General features: G+C 40.4%; 1 protein-coding gene across 1 annotated transcript in view; it reads right to left on the bottom strand.

Moving 5' to 3' along the window:
- The window catches only part of PDS5A (PDS5 cohesin associated factor A), a 165,412-nt gene extending 151,826 nt beyond the window's left edge, over positions 1-13,586 (bottom strand). The window contains exons 1-2 of the mRNA XM_036762868.1: positions 13,370-13,586; positions 12,394-12,574 (exon numbers count right to left, since the gene is read on the bottom strand). Coding sequence (XP_036618763.1) covers positions 12,394-12,534 — 141 coding nt within the window. The 5' untranslated portion in view covers positions 12,535-12,574; positions 13,370-13,586. The remainder of the gene's footprint in view (positions 1-12,393; positions 12,575-13,369) is intronic.
- Between the last annotated feature and the right edge of the window lie 10,334 nt (positions 13,587-23,920).

Here is a 23,920-nt window from a genome sequence, read left to right as displayed (position 1 = left end):
CCCACTGATACCAATTACAATAATTTTATCAAGAGATTTAACCAATATAAATTAATTACCTCAACAAGGAAACCAAAAAACTACCCAGAAAGAGGGTCCTCAAACAAATGACTTACTTGATAAATGGACGGAGAGCAGACAAAAGGAACAGGGTTAGAATACTACCTTATTTGTAAAACTTACAAAGGAGGATGGAGATTGTGTAGCAACATCTCATAAAGCAAAGAGAACAGAAAAACAAGCTTAAAGAAAGCTTAGCAAGACATCCCAATAGCTTTTTTTAGAGGGGGGAAGGCAGGACAATTGGGGTTAAGTGGCTTGCCCAAGGTCACACAGCTAGTAAGTGTGTCAAGTGTCTGAGGCAGGATTTGTACTCAGGTCTTCCTGACTCCAGGGCCAGTGCTCTATTCATTGAGCCACCTACCTGCCCCTCCAACGGCTTTTAAAGATGAAATAGAAGTATAACAAACAAAAGAAGAATGTGAAAAGACTTGTAAAAGTGAAGTTTTTTTAATCAAGAACAGTGGAACCACCACACTTAGACTACCAAAATGCCAGTGTCACTGGTTTTACAAGCTCTTTTTCAACAAATTGTCTGTCTGTAAAACAAAATAATTTAATAATTTAAGATTCCTTGAAATGATACAACAGAAATAACCCTGCTCAATAACACTCTAAACATAAACACCAGGCAAAACATAAAACAGGGTAATATATGCTTGCTAAAGGTGTTCACCACCGTGATGGAGGAGATACAATGGTTCTCCAGGTGCTCCTCTTGGCAACACTGTGCAAAATGCATCATGTCCTGGGGACACTGCAGAGACTCAATGATATGTAATCAAAGGAGTTTAGCAATGGCATCCAGACAAAAAAGACCAAGTAGATAAAGAATGTTCACTGCCCAGATTATGACATGCATTTGAATAAACAACTTTGGGAGAGGTGATAGAGACAAACAGAAATATGAGTTGGAACTAAAGAGCAGGCAGGATTGCTTTCAGAAAATTGTAAAGCTCCTCTAAAGACACCAACTCTTCTAGAAAAGTAAAGTCTCACCTTTCAAAAAAAAGAAATTATTATTTGCTTTTAATGTTGATGAAAATTTTTTTGAGTTCTGAATTCTCTCCTCTCCAGTCTCTCCTCCATTCACTGAGCGGACAATATGATATCAATTTTACATATGAAATCATGCCAAGTATTTCCATATTAGCTATATCAGAAAAAAAAAAACAAGAGAAAATAAAGTGAAAAAATTCTATTTTAATTTACACTCAGAGTTTAGTTCTTTCTCTGGAAGTGGACAGCATTTTTCATGAGTCCTTCGGAACTGTCTTGGATCACTGTACTAACTAGAGTAGCTAAGTCTTTTATAGTTAATCATTGTTATAATATTGCCATTACTGTGTACAATGATCTGGTTCTGCTCACTTCACTCTGCATCAATTCATAAATGTCTTCCTAGGTTTTTTTTAAACCATCCTGGTCATCATTTGTTACAACCTAATAGTATTCCATTACAATCATACATGACAACTTGTTCAGCCATTCCCCAAATAACAGATATCTCCTCGATTTCCAATTCTTTGCCACTACAAAAAGAGCTGCTATAAATGTTTTTTGTACATTTAGATTCTTTTCCTTTTTCTTTGATCTCTTTGGGTAAGGCCCATCTTTTTAACACTAACATTCTACTAGTGATGCTGTGTGGTAGCAAATGTATAGAGCTGTTGATGTTCAGTTGATCAGTCTTTGTGACCTTGGGGACTGTAGCATACTAATACTGTCTGTGGGGTTGTCTTGGCAAAGATACTGGAATGGTTTGCCAAATCCTTCTCCAGTGGATTAAGGCAGGCAGACATTAACTGATCTGCTCAAGGTCATGCAGCTAGTAAGTATCTGAGGCCAGATTTGAACTCAGTCCTTCTGAATTCAGGCCCAGAGCTCTACTCACTGAGCCAACTAGCTGCCCCCAAGCCACAGAGTACAAGTCTCTAAAGAATTAAAAGCATCACACAGAGGACAACTAGAAAGTTCAGGGTGGGTGTGAGAACACTGCAATATATAACCAAAGAGGAACTTTGAAGAATAAAACATCACCAAGGAGTTGTATGACAGGAAAAGAAGATAAGCTAGGAACATGGTGAGGGGTGGTAAAGGATGACAAGTGAACAATCTGAATACTCTGCTGACATTCTCTCAACGTTAGGACAAAATAAGGCAGGCCTCCAAGAAAGTCAGACCTCCTCTGATAAATTTATGAGCTTACAGGATGAACTGATATGGATAGATTATGAGCTGTATCAATGGAAGGAAGTCAGTTGATGAACATTTATTAAGCACTTAATGCATGCCAAGAACTATGCTAAGTACTGGTATGACACTATATATATATGATAGTAGTGTGTGTGTACATATGCATACACACACTGTTACTATCATTATTAAATTGCATTTTAATTTATATATTAACATTATACAAATTAATAATGCAATATAATAATAATAATATATCACTTTAAAGTTTGCAAAGCGCTTTAGAAATATTACCTCATTTTATCCTCTGAACAACACTGGAAGTAGGTGCTGTTATTGTTCCCATTTTACAGATGGGGAAACTGAGGCAGGCAAAGATCAAGTGACTTGTCCAGAGTCACACAGCTAGTAAGCAACAGGGCCAGGATATGAACTCAGATCTTCCCAATTTCAGGGATATCCACTGTGGAGCCTAGTTGCCTCATAAAGGAAAGAAAGCAAATTGATGTATACAATGACTACAATAATATAAAAGACAAAAAAACTGAGATTAAATGCAGTGATGGAGAGGCAGCTAGGTGGCGAAGTGAGTAGAGCACTGGCCCTGGAGTCAGGAGGACCTGAGTTCAAATTCGGCCTCAGACACTTGACACATGTACTAGCTGTGTGACCTTAGGCAAGTCACTTATCCCCAATTGCCATGTAAAATAAAATGAAATAAAAATAAAAATAAATGCAGTGACAGAGAGGCAGTGTAGTATAGCTGAAAGAGTGCTGGTTTTGAATTTGGGTTCAGATTCCCTCTCTGGTACTTACTTTTGGTAATTCATTTAACCTTCCTGGACCTTAATTTTCTAATCTGTAAAATGAGGTAGTTGGAATAGATATCTTCTAAGGCCCTTTTTATCTCTAGATCTGTGATCTAGATCTGATAATTTGTTCCAGATGACTGGTACTAAAACATTTTTCCTTCTCAGTAGACTATGAATTCAGAATGTTTTAGTTTCTGCCATCCAAGGCCACATTAAAGTGGTTTTGATTAACTGTTTTCTATGGTTGTTCTCATATTATTACAAGATTGTTCTTGGTTTTGTTCTGCTCAACATCTTTAGCAAAGACTTGGATAAAGGAAATAGGTGGCATGCACATCAAATATGCAAATAACGCAAAGTTGGAAAGGAGAGCTCAATTCAATGGATAACAAAACCAGGGTTCAAAATGATCTTGACAGGCTGGAAGGGTGAACCAAAATTGGCAGGATAAAAATTAAACAGGAGTAAATATAAAGTCCCATAGTTGGGTTAAAAGCATCAACAGTACAGTTAAATGATGGAAGACACGTGGGTCAAAAACAATACAGAAATACTCTTGGAGTTTTAGTGAACTATAAACTCAACGAGTCAAAAATGTGACATGATAATCAAAAAAGACTAACGCAATCTTAAGTTGTAATAACAAATATAATATCAAATCCTTACAAATTATAAAATACTGCAATCCCTGAAGACTCAAGATGGCCTTGCAAAGTCTGGGTAGAGGTCAGCTATAGCATATTACCAATTACCTACATTTATGTAGCACTTTAAAGTTTGCAAAGTGTTTCTCAGGCATTATCTCATTTCTGTCTTACAAGTCTGTGAAGTGGGTACTACAGGTACTATTACCCTTATTTTATAAATGAGAAGACTGACACTCAGAGAGATTAAGTGATTTGATCATACTTGAATAGGTAAAAGCCAGAATTAGGATTCTGAATCCAGGATTTGACTCCAAGTCCAGAACACTTTATATTTACTATAACACATTAACAATGATATCTTATAATTAAAAAGTGGCATGAAAATATCAAAGAAAATTAAGATAATAAGATCATATAGAGAAATTGTGGGATAACAAATGACTAGCTCAGGTGCTACAATGATAACTAAAAATATATGAAAGGACCTAGCATAAGAATTCTGGTGAACTGCATGAACCATCTGAGAATCTCTGGGAGAAAAGAAACAAGATTTGGCTAGGACCATAGATCTATAACTGTACTGGAATACTCAAACTGATGAGACTACAGATACGCTGACAAAGAGCATTCAGAATAAGCAAGGAGGTAGTCCCATGGTATTGCGAGTTAGACTAAATGCATTAGCTGTCCTGTGACTAGTGCCACATTTTATATGGAACAATGAAAGGCTGGACTAAATTCAGAGAAAGATGACCAGGATAGACTGAACTAGAAACCATGTCACAGGAGAAACAGAAAGAACTAGGGATGTTAAGCCTGGAGAAACCCTGCCTCATTTCTCCCACTTTAGTCCATTCCTTCATTGTTGTCAAAAGTGATTTTCCTTATGCACAAGCTGATCATATACACTATTCAATCAATTCCAGAGTCTCTCTATTGTCTCTAGAATAAAATATAAACTCCTGTTTAGCTTTTAAAGTTCTTCAGAGCCTGACCCCACCTATCATTTCCATCCCCAATGGACAATACTCTCCCCCTGTCTCACATTTCTTGATTCAGCCAGACTAGCCTTCTTTGCTCACATATAAGAATGTATCTCCTTTCTCCATGCCTTTGCCCTAGCTGTCCCTCAAGTCTGGATTACATTCCCTCCTCACCTCCACCTGACATGATCCCTCTCTTCTCAAGATGCAGCACAAGTACCACATTCGCTGTGAGTTCTCTCTTCTCTCTTACTCACCTCCTATCACTCAGATGCTTTCTGCCACTTTCTCCTCCTTCATCCCTGTCTCTCACATAAAGAAGTGGCCTTACTTCTTTCCAAGGACAACTCCACTACCTGTACAAGTAATTCTATTCCATTCCCTTCTTCTCCAACACATGGACCCTCTGTTACTGCTTCTCTATCATCTATCTTCAATTTTTCCCTGTCTACTGGCTCCTCCTGGCCTTTGAACATGCCCATGTTTTCCCCACCCTTAAAAAACCCTCACTTGATCCATCCATTCCCCATCTTGCTAACTATTCACCCTATATCTGTTTGGCCCTTTGTGGCCAAACTCCTTAAAAAGGCCACCTACATAAGTGCCTCCTCTTTCCTTTCACTCACTTCTTAACCCCCTTATGGTTTGGTTTCCAATCTTATCCTTACACTGAAACTGCTCTCTCCAAAGTTACTAATGATCTCTTAGTTGCCAAATCCAATGGTCGTTTCTCAATTCTCATTCTCCTTGACCTCTCTGTAGCCTTTGCCACCAATGATCAGTCTCTCCTCCTTGATACTCTCTTCTCTCTAGATTTTCTGGACACTACTCTCTCCTGCTTCTCCTCCTACATATCTGACCACTTTTCTGCCACCTTTGTGAGATCCTCTGCCAGATGATGTCCCTCAGAGTTATATCCTAAGCTCTCTTCTCTTTTCTTTCTATACTACTTCACTTGGTGATCTTATCAGCTCCCATGGATTTCATTACCACCCCTATGCTGATGATTCTCAAATTTACCAATCCTGCCCCAAACTCACAACTCCAAAAGCTTCTCAGATATCTCAAAGTAGATATCCAGCAAACAAATGTCTTATGTTCAATATGTCTAAACTAGAACTAAACTAAACTAGATGTTTCCTCCTAAAACACTGCTCCCCCCCTCCACTTGTCTATTTTCCAAGCTCCTCAGACTTGCCACGTAGGAGGCTTCCTGGACTCCTCACTATTTCTCACCCCGCCATACGCAATCTGTTGCCCACACCTGTCGACTTCACCTTTGCAGTATCTCTTGAATGCTTCCCCTTTTCTCCTCTGACACTGCCATTGCTCGAGCACAGACCCTCATCACCTCACACTTGGACTACTGCAATAGTATGAAGGTGGATCTGCCTGCCTCAAGTTTCTCCCCACTCCCAGCCATCCGACATTTAGACTCTAAAGAGATTTTCCTAAAATCAAAGTTCTGACCATGTCACCCCCACTCCACAACTCAATAACTTCCAGCACCTCCCTACTGCCTCCAAGACCAAAATCAAAATCCTCCGTTTGATGTTCAAAGTATTTCATAGGCTATGCCTCCCTCCTCCAGTCTTCACACATCTTACGTCCCACCATGCACACTTCAATCCAGTAACACCGGCCTTCTTGTTGCTCCTTGACCAAGACACTCCATCTCTCCACTCCAGGCATTTTCTCTGGCAGTCCTCCAAATCTAGAATCCTCTCCTTTCTCATCTCCACCTTCTGGCTTCCTTCAAATCCCCTTCCAATTCCATCTTCTACAGGAAGACCCCCTTAATTCTAGTGTCTCTCCTCTGTTATTTCCTTTTTATACTGTATATCGTTTATTTGTGCATATTTGTTTGCTTGCCTCTCCCACCAGACTATGGGGCTCCTAGAGGGCAGGAGCTATCTTTTACCATTTTCTATCCCCAGGGGTTGGCACAGTGCCTGACACACAGGAGGTGCTTAATGTTTATTGTCCCACTATATCTGTATCTATATCTATACACACACATCTATATAGACTTTCCTGATCCCCTCAAATGTTAGTCCCTTCCCTCCCAAACTACCTGTATTTAATGATTTTATACTTTTTTTTTATATTCTGTACACATGTGTATATCTATATATACACACACGTATACATATGTATATACACACACGTACACAAGTCTGTATGTGTGTGTGTGTACTTGTTTCCTTCATTAGAATGTTAGCTCCCTGAGTAGGCATTCTTTCATAAATTATATTTGTAGGTTCTAGGGATGTAACTTCAGTGTGTTAATCCCTACTCCCAAGTGCCTTATAAACCTTAAAACATTACGTACGTGTGTGTGTGTGTGTGTGTGTGTGTGTGCTAGCTACTAATGTTCAAGGAGAAACATTGATAGCTATTAGACAAGGAAAGGACTCACACAGAAGGTAATAACTAAACTGAATCTTGAAGGGAACCAGGGATTCCAAGAGGCAGGGTTGAGGAAAAGCCGATTCTAGTCATGGAGAATAGCCAGTGCAAGGGAGATGGAGTCTCATGTGTGAAGAGTAACAAGAAGACCAGTGTATCTGGACTGTAAAATAAGTGAAGAGAAATAAGGTATATATAATAAGGCTGGAAAGTTAGTATGGGGCTAGTTTATGAAGAGCCTTAAATGCCAAAGACATTAAATGCCATATTTGATCCTAAGAGGTAATAGAGAATCACTTAAGTTTATTGAGTTTACATAGTCAGATTTACACTTTAGAAAAATTACTTTGGCTTTGTAGAGAACGAATTAGAGTAGGAAGAGACTTGAGGGAAGAGAGATTAACTAGAAAACTACTGTAATAGTCAAGGTGAGAGACAATGAAGGCCAATGAAGACCTGAAGTGATGTGGCAGTTGTGTGAGCGGAGAGAAGACAAATGTTTAAGTAGATAGGACAAGATGTTACAACTGAGGGGTATGTAGGGAAAGAGGAAAAGAAGAGTCAAAGATAACACCAAGGTAGTGAATCTGGGTAACTGTAAGAATGCCAGTGCTTTGAAAACAGGGACATTCAGAAGAGTGATAGGTTTAACAGGAAAGATAATGAGTTCTGTGTTGGACATGATGGGTTTGAGATGCCAATGAGCACTTCAATTACCTATCTTCTGTTCAGTTGCCAAAGAAATTTTGCTAAAACCTAGGTCAGTCTATGTCAACCCTCCACCTCCCAATACTCAATAAACTCTGGCGGTTTCCTATAATCTCCAGGACCAAATATAAACTGTATTTGGCATTTAAAGCTCTTTACAACAAGGCTGTTTCCTACCCTTCCGATCAATAATAAACTCTAGTGGCCTACTTATTGTTCCTTGACCAAGACACTCTATCTCCCATTTCAGTTTCTGTTCTAGCTATTCCCCATCCATGCCTGGAATGTTTGCTCTCCACCTCTTAGAATTCCTGGCTTCCGTTAAAGACTTGGCTCAAACACCACTTCCTCTAGGAGGCCTTTCCTAGTCTCCCCATATGAAAATGCCATCCACTCCAAAGTTACCTTCCACTTATTCCATATTTATCTTTTATCTTCAGATGTATGCTTTCTCTTTATTTTCTCCCCTGTTAGAATGTAAAGTCACTGACTGTATTTGCTTTTTCTTTGTACCCCCAGTGATCAGCACAATGCCTGGTACACAGGCTAACAATGAATACCTAATAAACACTTTTTGATTGATACTTATGACATAAATGACAAACCGCAAGAACATCTTTGTTAGGGAGTAAAGATAAAAACAGAACTTTAGGTGCCAACTTGAAGCAGAGGCGTAATCAAGACCACTAGATTCCCAACCTTTTCAAGTATGAGTACCCTTTTCACAGTCAACAAATTTCAAAGACCATACCACATAAGAAGTTTAACTACTTGAATCTATTAACTTCAAAAATAATGACAAAAAACAACTATATCCACTAACACAATTTGTATTTTGTTCATTACAGTATTTGTGAACATCTGAAACATAACAATATGTATATGTGAAACATTTCAGTCTACAGAAGGTATATTTACTAATTATACTGAATAATTTAATGAGCTGACCACTAGCAAAAATCTGATAGCCTGACAGGCATTCACGACCTACAAACTGGGATCTAAAAAAAAGAAGTTCTTAAGCAGGGGAGTAACATGATAGAAATTATGCTTTAAGAAAGTTAATCTCATAGGCGTATGCAGAGGCGAGGTGAAACTAGACATTAGATCAGCTACGAAATTATTAACGTGTTCTAGGCATTAGAGTCTAAAGTAGTAGCAGTAGCAATGAGAAAGAAAAGAATCTGAGAGATCTTAAAATAAAAAAAAATCATAGTCTTTAGTTGACTTACTAGATACAGAGAACATAATGAAGTAAGAGGGAGATGAAAAAGTCTGAAATTAAAAGCTTAAGGAATTTACTAAAACTGTAATGGTACAGAGAGAATGTGGGTTTGAAGATGAAATGGCTAATTTAGTTTAGGCAAGTAGAGCCTGATGTGACAGCAGGATGTTTAAGTGGCAAATTTCCACAGACAGCTAAAAATTTGGAACTGGAATGAACGGGAAAATGAAACAGGGAAGATCCAGCAGTATCACTATTAGGCTTATACCACAGAGATCAAAGAAAGAGGAAAAAGAGCCATATGTACAAAAACATATATAGCAATTCTTTTTGTAGCAGTCAAAAACTAGAAATTATAGGAATATCCACCTACTGGGGAATGGCTAAATAAATTATGGCATATCAATGATGGAATACTATTATGCCATAAGAAATGATAGAATGGGCAGTTTTAGAAGAAACTGAGACAACCTCTATGGACTGATTCAGTGAAGTGAGCAGAAATAGAAAAATTCATACAGTAACAACATTATAAAGAAAAGTAACTTTGAAAGACTTTAGAATTCTGATCAATGCAAGAAGAAACAACCTATCCATTTCATACCAAAGAGGTGATAGACTTAAGATGAAAAATGAGAAATAAGTTTTTGGACATGGCTAAAGTGGGAATTTGTTTTGTTGGATTATGTATATTTGTTATAAGGGTTTTGGTTTTATTTTTATTGTTCAATGGGGGGAGAGGGAAGTGGAAGGAAGAGATAAAACATCTATATAGGAAGGAAGGAAGGAAGGAAGGGTAAGAATTTGTGGGAAAAGTTTCATCATCATCCTGATAGATGTTGAGAGGGATAAATAAAGGATCTGGCCTGGTCTACTTATGAATTTACCCACCAGGGAACTAGTTTTGGCCTCAGCCTTGGAGTTTTTTGTTTTTTTTTTTTACTACTCCTAGACTTTTTGTGTTAGCCAATTGCTAGGATCTTATAAAGTGTGTTCATCAAAGAAACATTTCAAAAATACACAGATGTGAGCAAGAGTTTAAAAGGGGGGCACAGATAAGCACACTACTGTTGGAACAACCACATTAAATTAAATACATACTAAAATTGCATGTACATTAGAGATTCATGGCTTCATATACAATCTATTCTGTTCTTTTATATGCAACTGTTCCTACTTTTCATCTGTAAATTTCGTAATACTAAAAAAGAAAAAAAATGGAACAAAACTCACTACCAGACATTCCAGTAATACAATTTCCAGGTAACATCCCTGAAACTGAAATTCCCATGTTCAAACACAACCTCTCATCCATCCATTTCTACTCTTACTCATATTTCATAATTACTGACCTCAAGGCCTTTGACTCATTCCTATTCTCCCATTCCATCATCTCCACTATAGCTTCACTATACAGAGCCTTACAGCTCTATCCACCACTTGGTATTTGCACTAGCTATGAACACTTTGGAATTTCTTTTTCCCTTGACTTTCTGTTGTTCTCAACTTGGGAGGGGGACACAGTACTCCACTTCTGCTACAGAGTTGCTTAGTATTAGGAAAAGTCAAAAAATGAAGCTAATTTCAATCACTACACCACTTATCTAATATTACCAACTTATGTTCAGTCAAAGTGAAGTATATTTTGTTCCATCAACACATACTGCCCTCTCACATCCATACCTTTGCTCACATTTTTATCCATATTTACAATTTGATTCAACAAACATTTATTAAACACCTAGTATGTAAAAGACATTGTGTTAACTGAGTAAAAAACAAAACAGTTCTTGTCCTCAAAAAACTCCTGGAGTAACACAGCATGTTCACAGGTAAGTAAATACAACAGTAATGGGCCAAACTAACAACTGGGGTAAAGTGGAGAAATCAGGAAAAGCCTTGTAAAAGAGGAGGTGGCATCCAAGCTTAACCCTGAAAATTAAGGATCACAAGAGGCAGAAGTGATGAGAGAGTATTCCGGGTACTGAGGACAGCTAGGTGTGAAGACACCAAGGTTGAAGATGTACTATCATGTACTGTTATCGAACTTAAAAGTCTGTTTTACATACATGATTTTAGTTGAGCCTCGGAATAATCCTGTGAAGAATGTACTACAGTTATCCTAGTATTACAAATAAGGAAATTGAGACTCAGAGAAGCTGTGAATTGTCCATTATACAGTTAGCAAAGTGTGAAAAGGTAATATTTGAACCCACATTTCCCAGAAGGTGGGCACTATCCACCAAGTCATGGCACTCCCATTGGAGGTCTTATAAGGGAATCTGATCCAGCTAGGTTGGACTAGATGTATCTAAGGAGCTTTCCAATTCAGACTGCATATTTCTGATACATCCATTTTGAACCTCTACTTGCCACTATGGCTACAACGCAAGGACCTCTACTGAAATAGTCCCTAAGAAGAATGAACTTTGAAAGTCCATTAGTAAAACCCATCTCCAGATTCCACGGATGTGGCAAGCCGGAGAAAAATTTTTTAAAGAGTTCCCTGGAGGAAATATACCTCAAAGTATAGTCCTTCCAACATTAAGATGAAGACTGACCAACTGCCAATAAGTGCTCTGAGATATTTTCCCAGTAGTAGTAACAAAATATGTGTCCACACATCCACAGCTAACTGCAAAACGAATGTCAAGCTGGCCAGGGGCAGGGATAACAACCTATAGTCTCACCACAGAATTAAACACACTGGCATACAAAATTGCCCTGATAAAAACACCATGCCAATTGAGCAAATTAGTCAAGAAATATACAATGTATTAAATTTTCTTAAAACTCCAGAGCCCAAGGACTTAAGTCAACATCTTGTTCCAAAACCAAATCTTAAAAAAAGTAGTATTAAACATCAACAGTTTTGATCAAATAATGCACAAATTCAAGCTTGCAAAATTATTTCATAGGTTAAGTTTTCTCACAGGAATTAGAAACTTTCATAAACACCTTAAGGCTGAAATTTCACCTCTAACATCCATTCAACTCCCTCCCCCCCCATTCTTTGGCATAAACACTTAAAAAAACTTTTCTATCTAGGATAAAACCGACATTTCCCCCATTTTTGAAAGATTTAATCCTCTAAATTCCCCACAATGCAACGCTATGACCTACCACTCAAAGTGTTCAAGACACACTTAATATCTTTTTCTTTAGGGGGAAAAAAACAAACTGAACAGGATGAAATCTTCAACTATATTTTAAAAAAAAATGCTGGAGCAGGCGATCAAATGCTAGAACAGTTTCGTCTACCGGTTTTACGGAGGCAAGCAGCCCGCCGTGGGGGTGCTGTGCCCAAGCCCGGCTGTCAAGCCCGAGGGGCAGACGGGCGCGGCGGGGAGTACCTTGAGCCGCTTGACCACCTCGTCGTTGGTGATCTTGTCCGTGATCTCCTTCACCCCCGGGGGGTAGGTGATTTTTCCGTCGGCGCTCACCACGCCGCAGAGGGCCGTGGGCGGCTTGGGCTGTGCGGAGGGGAAGTCCATCCTGGGGGACAACTTTTCTTCCACGCTCCTCTACCGGCCTCTATCGGTCAGAAAACAAAAGTTCAGCGGGAAATGGACGACTTTCTAACCTCTTTTTCATTTCAAAAAACCTCAAATCAGAAAGGGCCCAGGCTCTGGGGAGGCCGGCATGGGGGTGATCATGGAAGGGGGAGCTGGGGGCCCCTCTCGGGCACCCTGCCCCTCGCAGCCGAGTCTCTCCAGGGCCTCGGGGCTCAACTCCCCCAGAAGGATCTCCTCCCCTTCCTCCGGGCCCCACAGGGTCTCTCCCCGGCCCCGAGGAGTGCCTGGCCAACGCCTGGAGTTCCTCGGTCCCCATCTCACAATGAAATCCTCACCGAAAATAACCAACGCCCGGAGCCCGGCAGCTCCAGGGGGCAGGGGTGGGGCGCGGAGGGCTCGGGGATCCCCCCCTTCCCCGGGCCGGCCCAGCCTCCTGCTGGGGCGACAGCCTCCGGGGAGAAAGAGAGGCCGAGGCCTAAGGGGCTCGGCTTAGGCCGCGGCGCCGGGGGAAGCCGCCAGCCGGGGCGGTGGGGCAGCGAGCCCTTTCTGCCCGCTCCAGGCCGCCCCCCACCCTCGTCCCAGAGCCCCGGGAGGGTCAGGGAAGGAAAGACACTGAGCCCACCCCACACACACACCCCGGGAAGCGGCGACCGCGCTCCGCGCTCCCCACGGGGTTTCTTCAACTTGGGCTGAGGAAGCCTCAGCGGCTGCCCCCAGCCTCGCTCCGGGCTGCTCCGGCCCGGCCCGGCGGCACCGAGAGGCCTTCCCCCTAGCTGCCGAGAAGCCGCAGCCAACCCTCGGCCGCCGCCTTTACCTCGTCCTCATGCGGGCGGGAGGCGCGTGGAGCGCTGGGGTCGCTGGACGCAGGTGGAGCCCAGGCCGTCGCCGCCGCCTCGTCTTCAGGCTGCACACAAAGCGGCTCCGAGGGTTCCGCCGCGGCCGCCGTCGCCGTCGCCGCCGCCTTCCCCGGAGCCGAGCTGGGGCTGGCGGGGCTGGGGAGGAGAAGCCTCAGCCTCTTCGGGGGGAGAGCCGGGCCGAGCCGAGGAGCAGAGGCGAGGAGAGGAGAGCGAGCGAGCGCGCGCTGCGCGGGGAGACACTGCCGCTCTCCGTCGGCCCGAGGAAGAGCAGCCCGGACGAGGCCGCTCGCTAGGAGCGCCTGGAGGAGGAGGGCGTCAGGGCCCGGCGCGGGAGCCCGCCACCGCCTCCGTCAGTCCGCGGTCCCCGCCCCCGCCCCGGGCAGCCAGCCGAGCCAGGCCGCTCGCACTCAGCCCCGGGGCCCGCGGGTCACGCGGCGGCGGCGAGAGCAGCGCGCGCCTCCCCCTCCGCTACCCTTTCCTCCTCCTCCGGAGCAGCCCCGGCGCTGCCTCGCCCGCTCTGCTGCTCTCCGCCTTCCCCTTCCTCCCTCCTTTACTCCCTGCCAGCCTGGGATCGACGCCCCACGCCCTGCGGACAGCGCCGCCTCCCGATTGGCGCCAAAAGCAGCAGCTCCCACAGGCTCGGGAAGAGGAAGGCCGGGAGGAAACGAGCCGGGCCCGGGCAGAACCCGGCTCGAGCCGAGCGTGGGGCACCGGGGCAGCCTGCCCCTCAGGGACCGATGGTGCTCCCAGAATGCCCGGGGGTCCCTCGGACCTCCCCACCGCCCGGGGTCGGGGTCCTGGGCCATGCGCCAAGCGGCCCGTCATCCTCCAGGAAGCAGGCGCTCACTCATTCACTCGGGCAACGAATATCTATTAAGCACCTACGGGCTATGTGCTCCGCCACGGGGACACAAAAGGGGACACTGCTCCTGCCCTCGAGGAGCTCCCAGTCTGATGGCGGAGACAAACTTACCCACGGCTCTGTGCCGACAAGATCGACCCAGGATGAACTGGAGACACAGCAGGGGCACGGGGGCTCTAGCTTAGGGGGAGGGAGGGTCCGGAAAGGACCCGGAGATGGGATCAATAAAGAGGGTATTTCCCGAGTCAGACGATAAAGTGCCCCCCACCCCGCAGCCACGTGTGGAGGAAGCGTGCTCAAGTGTTCTAGTGATTTAATTTGACGAATACCACCCAACCAACCCCACCGGGTGAAACGGAATACCGTATGAATCTAAAAGATAACGGCAGTGAATGAAAAGGGGTGACAGGGAGACAGCTGCTACCTCGAGTTTGCGGGGATTATTAGTATCGATCTATTTTTCCACATCCTTTACTTTGGTCTTAAAATTAGAGACACTTGAGCATCTGCACGGTTTGTCATTGAGAACACAAAGCCGGAATCATACTTTCACCCAACACTCACCAGTTTTGATTTTTGAGTGTGCCCAGAGGACAATTCTTTGTTCTTGGCCCTTTCAGGTAGAAGAGAATCTTTTCTAGATGGTTTTCTTTAGAAACTGCTACATTAACAGGGAACCACTCATCGAATACTTTCTCCCACCCTTTAGGTATTTTCTCCTGTTATATTGTAAATAACTAAGGGATACTGTCTTTCTGTGTTATTCTTAAGTTCAGTAATTTGTATCCTTTCTTAAATGAGCCTTCTTGGGTTGCAAATGATCTGCATAGCACATAAATGTTAAGTTTGATCATTTAAGTATTAATATAGGCGAACTATATTATAGACATATAGATGTAGCAGAATCTCCCACAGTGCCAAGCAGTTAAAAGGTGGTTATCATAAATGACAGTGAACAAGACCATCCTAAACCCCCAGTTTTTTTTCTGCCTTGTTGCACATTTGTCTCCTAGTAGAGTGAATGAGGAAAGATACGACCATTTAAAACAATGTTTATATCAAAACTAGACTAATATAATGATATAACTAGATAAAAAAAATTTTAAATCCCCAAGTGCTGCCTATTGAAATTAATATACTTAAGTCATGTTTCTGATCATTCTACATTCCTAACATTTATTTACCTTAAACAAATTAGTTACATTTGTAATTATGAAGAAGAAAATGTGATACTGCAGAAAGAACACTCAATAGAGGAACTGGGTTCAAATCCAACCCCTGATATTTTACTACCTGTATGACCTTGGATAAGTTTCTTACTCTCCTTGTGTTTTGGTTTCCTTGCAAGTGAAATGAGAGCCAGACAGGATGGCCTCTGAGATCTCTTACAGCTCTGGGTCTGTTTCCTATCCTATGAAAATGTGAATCTCCTCTATAACATTTTTAGGCCTATCAGAGATTTATTTCACTGTTATGCTATAGTTATTGTGAAGCTCAGTAATGTTTTAATTTCTTCCAATATCTTTCCAAGTGTTTCTGGAAATTTTGCTCTTTGGATAATGCATTTAGACACAGTACAATGGTATTAAAAAGTTGTCATTGGAAAATGGTATGGCAGAAACTGGGCATAGACCGATATCTTACACCATATACCAAAATAAAGTCAAAATGGGTTCATGATTTAGGAATAAAGGCTGATACTATAAGCAGTTTGGGAGACCAACGAATAATTTACTTGTCAGATTTATGGGAAAGGGAAGAATTCATGACCCAACAAGAGATAGAGAGCATTACAAAATGCAAAATAGATCATTTTGATTATGTAAAATTGAAAAGTTTTTGTATAAACAAAGCCAATGCGACAAAGATCAGGCAGGAAGCAGAAAATTGGGAGAAAATCTTTGCAACTGGTGTCTCTGATAAAGGCCTCATATCTAAAATATACAGGGAACTGAGCCAAATTTATAGGAATACAAGTCATTCCCCAATTGAGAAATGGTCAAAGGATATGAACAGACAGTTTTTAGAGGAAGAAATTAAAGATAGCTATAGGCATATGAAAAAATGCTCTAAATCACTATTGATGAAAGAAATGCAAATCAAAACAACTGTCAGATACCACATCTCTCCTGTCAGATTGGCCAACATAACAATACAGGAAAATCATAAATGCTGGAGAGGATGTGGGAAAATTGGAACATTGTTTCATTGTTGGTGGAGTTGTGAACAGATCCAGCCATTCTGGAGAGCAATTTGGAACTATGCCCAAAGAGCTACAAAAATGTGCATAGCCTTTGACCCAGCCATACCAGTTCTGGGGCTGTATCCTAAAGAGATCACACAAGGGGGAAAGCAACCCATATGTACAAACAAAAATATTTATAGCAGCTCTTTTTGTAGTAGCAAAGAATTTGAAAACAAAGGGATGCCTATCAGTTGGGGAATGACTAAACAAGTTGTGGTATATGAATGCAATGGGATATTATTGTGCTATAAGAAATGGGGAAGATATGGCATTCATAATAACCTGGAAAGAACTGCATGATATGATGCTGACTGCGAGCAGCAGAAACAGGAGAACATTGCACACAACCACAGACATATTGATTCTGTGGTGACTAACTTTGATAGACTTGGCTCTTCTCAGCAATACAAGGTTCAAAGACAGCCTCAAATGTCTCATGATGGAAAGAGCTATCCACATCCAGATAAAGAACTATGGAGTATGAATGTAGATTGAAGGAAACTATCTGCTCTCTCTTTTTTTTTTTCTACATATATATATTTTTTGGTTTTGTTTCTTCTTTCTCATGATTCACTCCATTGATCATGGTTCTTCTTTATGACTTGACTATTGTGTAAATAAGTGAAGGTATATGTAGAACATATATCAGATTCCATGCTGTCTTGGGGGGAGGGGGGAGGGAGGGGAAGAAAATTTGGAACTCAAAAACCTGTGGAACTGAGTGTTGTAAACTAAAAATAAAAAAATTAAATATTTTTTTACAAAGTTGTCAGCCAAAATTCACCAATGACTAACAAGTACAGAAAAAAATGAAGTCAGAATTAGTATGAGCTGATCTAGACTTTAATAACTAATTTTGTTTCATACGGTAACTTAAAGTTTTTCATTGTATTCTAAGATATTAATCTTCACAGTTAAGTGAACAACTATTTATTAAGCACCTGCTACATGTAAGGCACTGTGCTTAGCACTGGGGAAGCTAAGAAAGGCTTCTAAGATCTAAGAAAATCTAAGAAACAAAACAATCCCAGTCCTAACAGAGCTCATAATCTAATGGGGTAGACAACATGTGTACAAACAAGACAGATAACAAGATAAATTGGAAGTAATCAAAGAGGGAAGGAACTAACCTTAAGGAGGACCAGGAAAGATTTAGAAGATGGGATTTTCGCTATGACGTGAAGGAAACCAGGAGGTGGAGGTAAGGAAGGAGAGCATTCTGAGAATGAGAAGAACTGGTGAAAATACCTGGATTTATAAATTGGAGTATCTTGTTGAAGGAGAAGCAAGTTCAGTGTTACTAGATCAAAGAGTACAACAGAAGAGGCAGGAGTAAGGTATAAGAAGACTGGAAAGGCAGGGGCCAGGTTAGGAAGGGTTTTGAACACCAGACGATTTTATATTTGATCCTTGAGGTGATAGAGAACCACTGGAGTTTAATAAATAAAGGAGTGACATGATCAGACTTGCACTTGCAACTTACTGTTTGCTCAAGTGTTTAAAAAAAAATGAGGATAATATCCATCTCACAGGATTGTTGTGAAGATCAAATGAGATGTTTATAAAGCACTTAATACAGTGCCTGGCACTTAGTACATGCTCTATAAATGTGTATTCCCTTTCTCTCTCTCTCTCTCTCTCTCTCTCTCTCTCTCTCTCTCTCAATCCCCCCCCCATCTCCCACCACTATTTTAGAGAGATCACTTTGATAACTGAATTGATGATGGACTGGAGTGGCGAGAACAACCAGAAAATGATTATAATAGTCCAGAAATCAGGTGATATACCAATGTGGACTCAGTGTTAGAGGAGAGAGGAAGACAGAAGAGAAGATAGAAGCTACTGGACCTAGCAACCTATTGGATCTTGGTGGGGGGGTGGGGAGCTGGGATAATGGCATGGAGTTGAGGGTGATACCTAGACTGTGAGTCCAGCTGATTAGGAGGATAGCAATTCGCATAATAGTAATAGAGATGTTGTGAAGAGAGCAACATCATCAAAATTTAAACACAGCTATTTCTCTTCAAATTGAAGAGATAAATGTTTGCATTAGGTATATTTCCTTTCTTAAGGTAATTTTGACCAAAATTAAAGTTCCAAGCCCTAGATCACTATACAGCTCTCTCAATGAACTCTATCATCTCAAAGTAGACACTTATGACAGCCTTTCCATCTACACAGCAAAAATCAAAGTGAAAGAAGAATTCATACTGTCCAAATTATGACATACAATTAGACAATCCATTGAATTAGTATATATATATAATATATATATACACACACACACATATATGTCAGTATATACACATACACATATGTGTGTACATCAAATTTTTTTAAACTACTCTTAAACAAATGAATTGTTCCCCTGGTTACATAGGAGGAAGACCCAGATAAATCACATTTGGGAAGTTGCATAGCACTCCCAGTGCTTACTGCTTACTCCCTGCTTACTGCTACAAAACAATCTTTTTAAAAACATAAATATTCTCTAACTTTAATTCTCCAGAGGCAGGTATTCTATGGTTCAGGGCCACATAACCTCACCAGAAGAATTTTAATGTTAATTAGATGGGCCTTTATTTCAAGAGAAGCTAGGCAATTTTCCAAAGGCAATCCAGTCTGTTTCATTCTGGGACCAGTTTAATGTCCATCTGCAAAGTCTGTCCAATAACTATGTAGTGATGAGCCAACTCTATAGGTTATTCACCCTCCTGCATATTGTAATCTTAAAATAAGGCATTCTTCATTCACTTAGTTTTTCCTGTATAGACAAATAGGCTAAATTCTTTTCAGTGATTATGGATCTCATTTACAAGGTTCTGTAATATTCCAATGCATGAAGTAACCAGTACAATGTCACACAAGGGAGCATCTAGAGGACCTTACTATTCATAGAGAATGTCTCTTATGGTCATGGAAGAGCTCCAAAAGGATTTGGAAAAGCAAGTAAGAGAAGTAGAGGAAAAATTGGGAAGAGAAATGAAAGTGGTGCAATAAAATCACGAAAAAGAAGTCAACAGCTTGCTAAGGGAGACCCAAAAAATACTGAAGAAAATAACACCTTAAAAAATAGACTAACCCAAGTGGCAAAAGAGCTCCAAAAAGTCAATGAGGAGAAGAATGCCTTAAAATGCAGAATTACCCAAATGGAAAAGGAGGTCCAAAAGACCACTGAAGAAAATACTGCCTTAAAAATTAGAATGGAGCAAGTGGAAGCTAGTGACTTTATGAGAAATCAAGAAATTATAAAATAGAACCAAAGGAATGAAAAAATGGAAGACAATGTGAAATATCTCATTGGAAAAGCCACTGACCTGGAGAACAGATCCAGGAGAGATAATTTAAAAATTATTGGACTACCTGAAAGCCACGATCAAAACAAGAGCCTAGACATCATGTTTCAAGAAATTATTAAGGAAAACTGCCCTGATATTCTAGAACCAGAGGGTAAAATGGAAATTGAAGGAATCCACTGATTGCCTCCTGAAAAAGATCCCCAAAAGAAAACTCCTAGGAATATTGTAGCCAAATTCCAGAGTTCCCAGGTCAAGGAGAAAATATTGCAAGCAGCCAGAAAGAAACAATTCCAGTATTGTGGAAACACAATCAGGATAACACAAGATCTAGCAGCTTCTATATTAAGGGATCAAAGGGCTTGGAATATGATATTACAGAGGCCAAAGGAGCTAGGATTAAAATCAAGAATCACCTACCCAGCAAAACTGAGTATAATTCTCCAGGGTGAAATATGGATTTTCAATAAAATAGAGGACTTTCAAGCATTCTTGATGAAAACACCAAAGCTGAATAGAAAATTTGACTTTCAAATACAAGAATCAAGAAAAGCATGAAAAGGTAGACAGGAAAGAGAAATCATAAAGGACTTACTAAAGTTGAACCACTTTGTTTACATTCCTACATGGAAAGATGATATTTGAGACCTTTCTCAGTATTAGGGTAGTTTAAAGGAATGAAACCTTTCTTAGTATTAGGGTAGTTGAAGGAAATATACATATATAGACAGAGGGCACAGGTTGAGATGAATATGAAGGGATGATATCTAAAAAAAAAATAAAGTTAGGGGGTGAGAGAGGAATATATTGGGAGGAGAAAGGGAGAGATGGAATAGGATAAATTATCTCACATAAAAGTGGCAAGAAAAAGCAGTTCTATAGGAAGGGAAGAGGGGGCAGGTAAAATGGAATGAGTGAATTTTGCTCTCATTGGATTTGACTTGAGGAGAGAATAACATGCACACTCAACTGGGTATGTTACCCTATAGGAAAGTACAGGGGAAGGGGATAAAGCAGGGTTGATAGAAGGGAGGGCAGATTGGGGAATGAGGTAGTCAAAAGCAAACACTTTTGAAAAGGGACAGGGTCAAGAGAGAAAACTGAATAAAGTGGGACAGGATAGGATGGAGGGAAATATAGTTAGTCTTTCACAACATGACTATTATGGAAGTGTTTTGTGTAACAATACATGTATAACCTATATTGAATTGCTTGCCTTCTCCAGGAAGGTGGGTGGGGAGGGAAGAAGGGAGAAAATTTGGAACTCAAAGTTCTAAAAACATTTTTTAAAAATTGTTTTTACGTGCAACTGGGAAATAAGATATACAGGCAATGGGGTATAGAAATCTATCTCGACCTACAAGAAAGTAAGGGGAAAGGAGATAAGGGAGGGGAGGGAGTGGGGTGATAGAAGAGAAAGCAGACTGGGGAAAGGAACAATCAAAATATATGCCATCTTGGGGTAGGGGGGAGGGTAGAAATGGGGATAAAATTTGTAACTCAAAATCTTGTGGAAATCAATGTTGAAAACTAAAAATAAATTTAAATAATAAAAGAGGTACCTATGGAGAATTCCTCTTATATTTATAGGGTTGTGGGTCATGGAATAACTACATTATCTGAAAAATTAAAGTTGTGAATCATTCAAATGGTAATGTAGATACATGGTGGTTATGAGTAGGCTGCAGAATGTTACCAAAGATGACTTGTGAGTAAAGTCGCAGAAGAAACACCATCAAGAACATGTATATGTAGAAAGGGTGTCCTTTCATATACTGAAAGTGAGGGCTAGAGATTCACTAGTTGACAAAAGCTGTTGTTTTATTGTCTCATTGGGGGAACAGTTGGAGGAACAGGCAATAAGGGCTTATATAAATAGATTTTTAAAAATTTCTAACACCTGGAAAGTAATTTAGCAGAAACTAGGTATAAACCAACATTTCACACTGTATAACAAGATAAACTCCAAATGGACATATTACTTAGACTAAAAGATGACATAAAGGAAATAGAGGAGCAAGGAAAGAATTACCTTTCAGATATATGGATAGAGGAAAAGTTTATGCATAAGCAAAAGGATCACAAAAAAGGGACAATTTTTGAATATATAAAATTTAAAAGTTTTTGTACAAATAAATCTAATGCAGTTAAAATTAGAAAGGAAACAGGTTACTGGGGGGAAACCTCTGAAATAATTTCCTTTGATAAAAGTCTCATTTCAAAGCTGTATAAGGAATGAATTCAAACTTATAAGAATAAGAGCCATTCCCCAATTGATAAGTGGTCAAAGAATATGAACAAAAAGCTACCAAAGGAAGAACTCCAAGATATCAATAACAATATAAAAATGCACTCCAAATCACTAAAAATTAGAGAAATGTAATTTAAAATAACTCTGAGGTTTCATTCATGTACTTCAGATTGACTGGGAGAAAACAGACACTTTTGGAGCTATAAATTTTGGACCAATAAATTGGTACAGCCATTCTAGCAATCAGTTTGGAAGTATATCTCAAAAGGCGTCAACTTATATAAGCCCTTTATCCCAGATAGGTCTCTAACCCCAAAGGGATCAAGGAAAGAGAAAAAGGACCCATATGTGGAAAAAATATAGTAACTTTTTGTAGTGGTAAAGAACTAGAAATGTAAGGTGATACCTACCTATTGAAAATAACTAAACAAATTGTGATATGTGAATGTAATGGTTATTCTGCCCCGAGAAATGGTGAAATAGATAATTTCAGAGGGAACTTCAGGAAGATCTCTATGACATGAAGCAGGGTGGCATGAGTAGAAACAGAACAATTTACACAATGACAACATTATAGAGAAAAACAACTTTGAAAGGCTTCAGAACTTTGATTAATACAGTAATAAACTGTAAGTCCAGTGAACTGAAAATGAATCATTCCGTTCACCTCCTGCCAGTGAAATGATAAGACATGCGTATTTATTTGGTCAAGCCCAAAATAAAAACTTGTTTTGTTAGACTGTGAGTATACAGTAAGGTTTTTTTTTTGTTTTGTTTTATTGTCCTATTGAGGAAGTGGTTGGAAGATCAGGCAATAAAGGCTTATAAAAATAGATTAAAAATATTTTTTCTTTTTTAGCAAGTAAGGGTTGCCAGACATGGTGGTGTACTCCTATAATCCCTGCTACTGGGGGGACTGAGGCTGATAGATTATTTAAGTTAGAAATTTTAAGCGACAATAGGGCTGATCACATAACACTGTTGGGCATCCGTATGGTAAGTGCCTCAGGTAGGGCCCACGAGGCTGCTTCAGGAGGAGTGAATTGGCTTAGGCCAGACACAGAACAGGTCAAAGCTCCCATGCCAATCAGTAGTGAGATCAGACCTGTGAGTGGCCACTGCACTTCCAGACTGAATGAAATGTGGAGACCTGACCTCAAAAAAGAGAGTGGAAAGGGAGTAACAAAATAGACCAGGTGTTCCATTGGTATTCATGATATTTTAATAGAAGAACACCTCCAATGTGTTGAGTAAAGCCTCTATTGAAGATCTATATTAAACATAGGTAAAAATTACAAGGGATAAGAGAGCATAAATAGATTGTTAGGTACACAGCAAGTAGGTGGTGCAATGGATGGAATGCTGGCCTGCAATTTTGGAAGGCTGAATTCAAGAGAATTATTACTTGTGTGACCCTCGGCATGTCACTTAACTTCTTCTGCCTGAGTTTCCTCATATGTTAAATGGGGATAATAATAGCCCCTGTTTCCCAGGGTTATTGTGAAGATCAGATGAAATACTACTTTTAAAGCACTTAGCACAGTACCTGGTATGTAGTAAGTGTTATATAAATGTTAGCTATTAGTTATTTTTATTCACCCACAAAGGGAATATCCATGATGACAATATGGAAGACCCATTGACATATCATAGTATTGAAACGATTATTGACTTGAATATTAAAATTAATCTGTGATCTGGTTGATGTGGGTGTTCTCTCCTCAGATCACAAACCATTCATGCCTTCTCCTGCTGTGCTCTTTTCAATTACGTAAATCATACACAGCGGTTCCATTCAGTATTCCAAGGGTTTCCTAGATGTCAACATTAGATGGGTATCAATATTAGTGTGTA

The sequence above is a fragment of the Trichosurus vulpecula genome, chromosome 6 (assembly GCF_011100635.1).
Source record: "Trichosurus vulpecula isolate mTriVul1 chromosome 6, mTriVul1.pri, whole genome shotgun sequence".
Lineage (NCBI taxonomy): Eukaryota > Metazoa > Chordata > Mammalia > Diprotodontia > Phalangeridae > Trichosurus > Trichosurus vulpecula.
The sequence above is the reverse complement of the archived record's forward strand: the minus strand, read 5'-3'. Positions and strand labels throughout refer to the sequence as shown.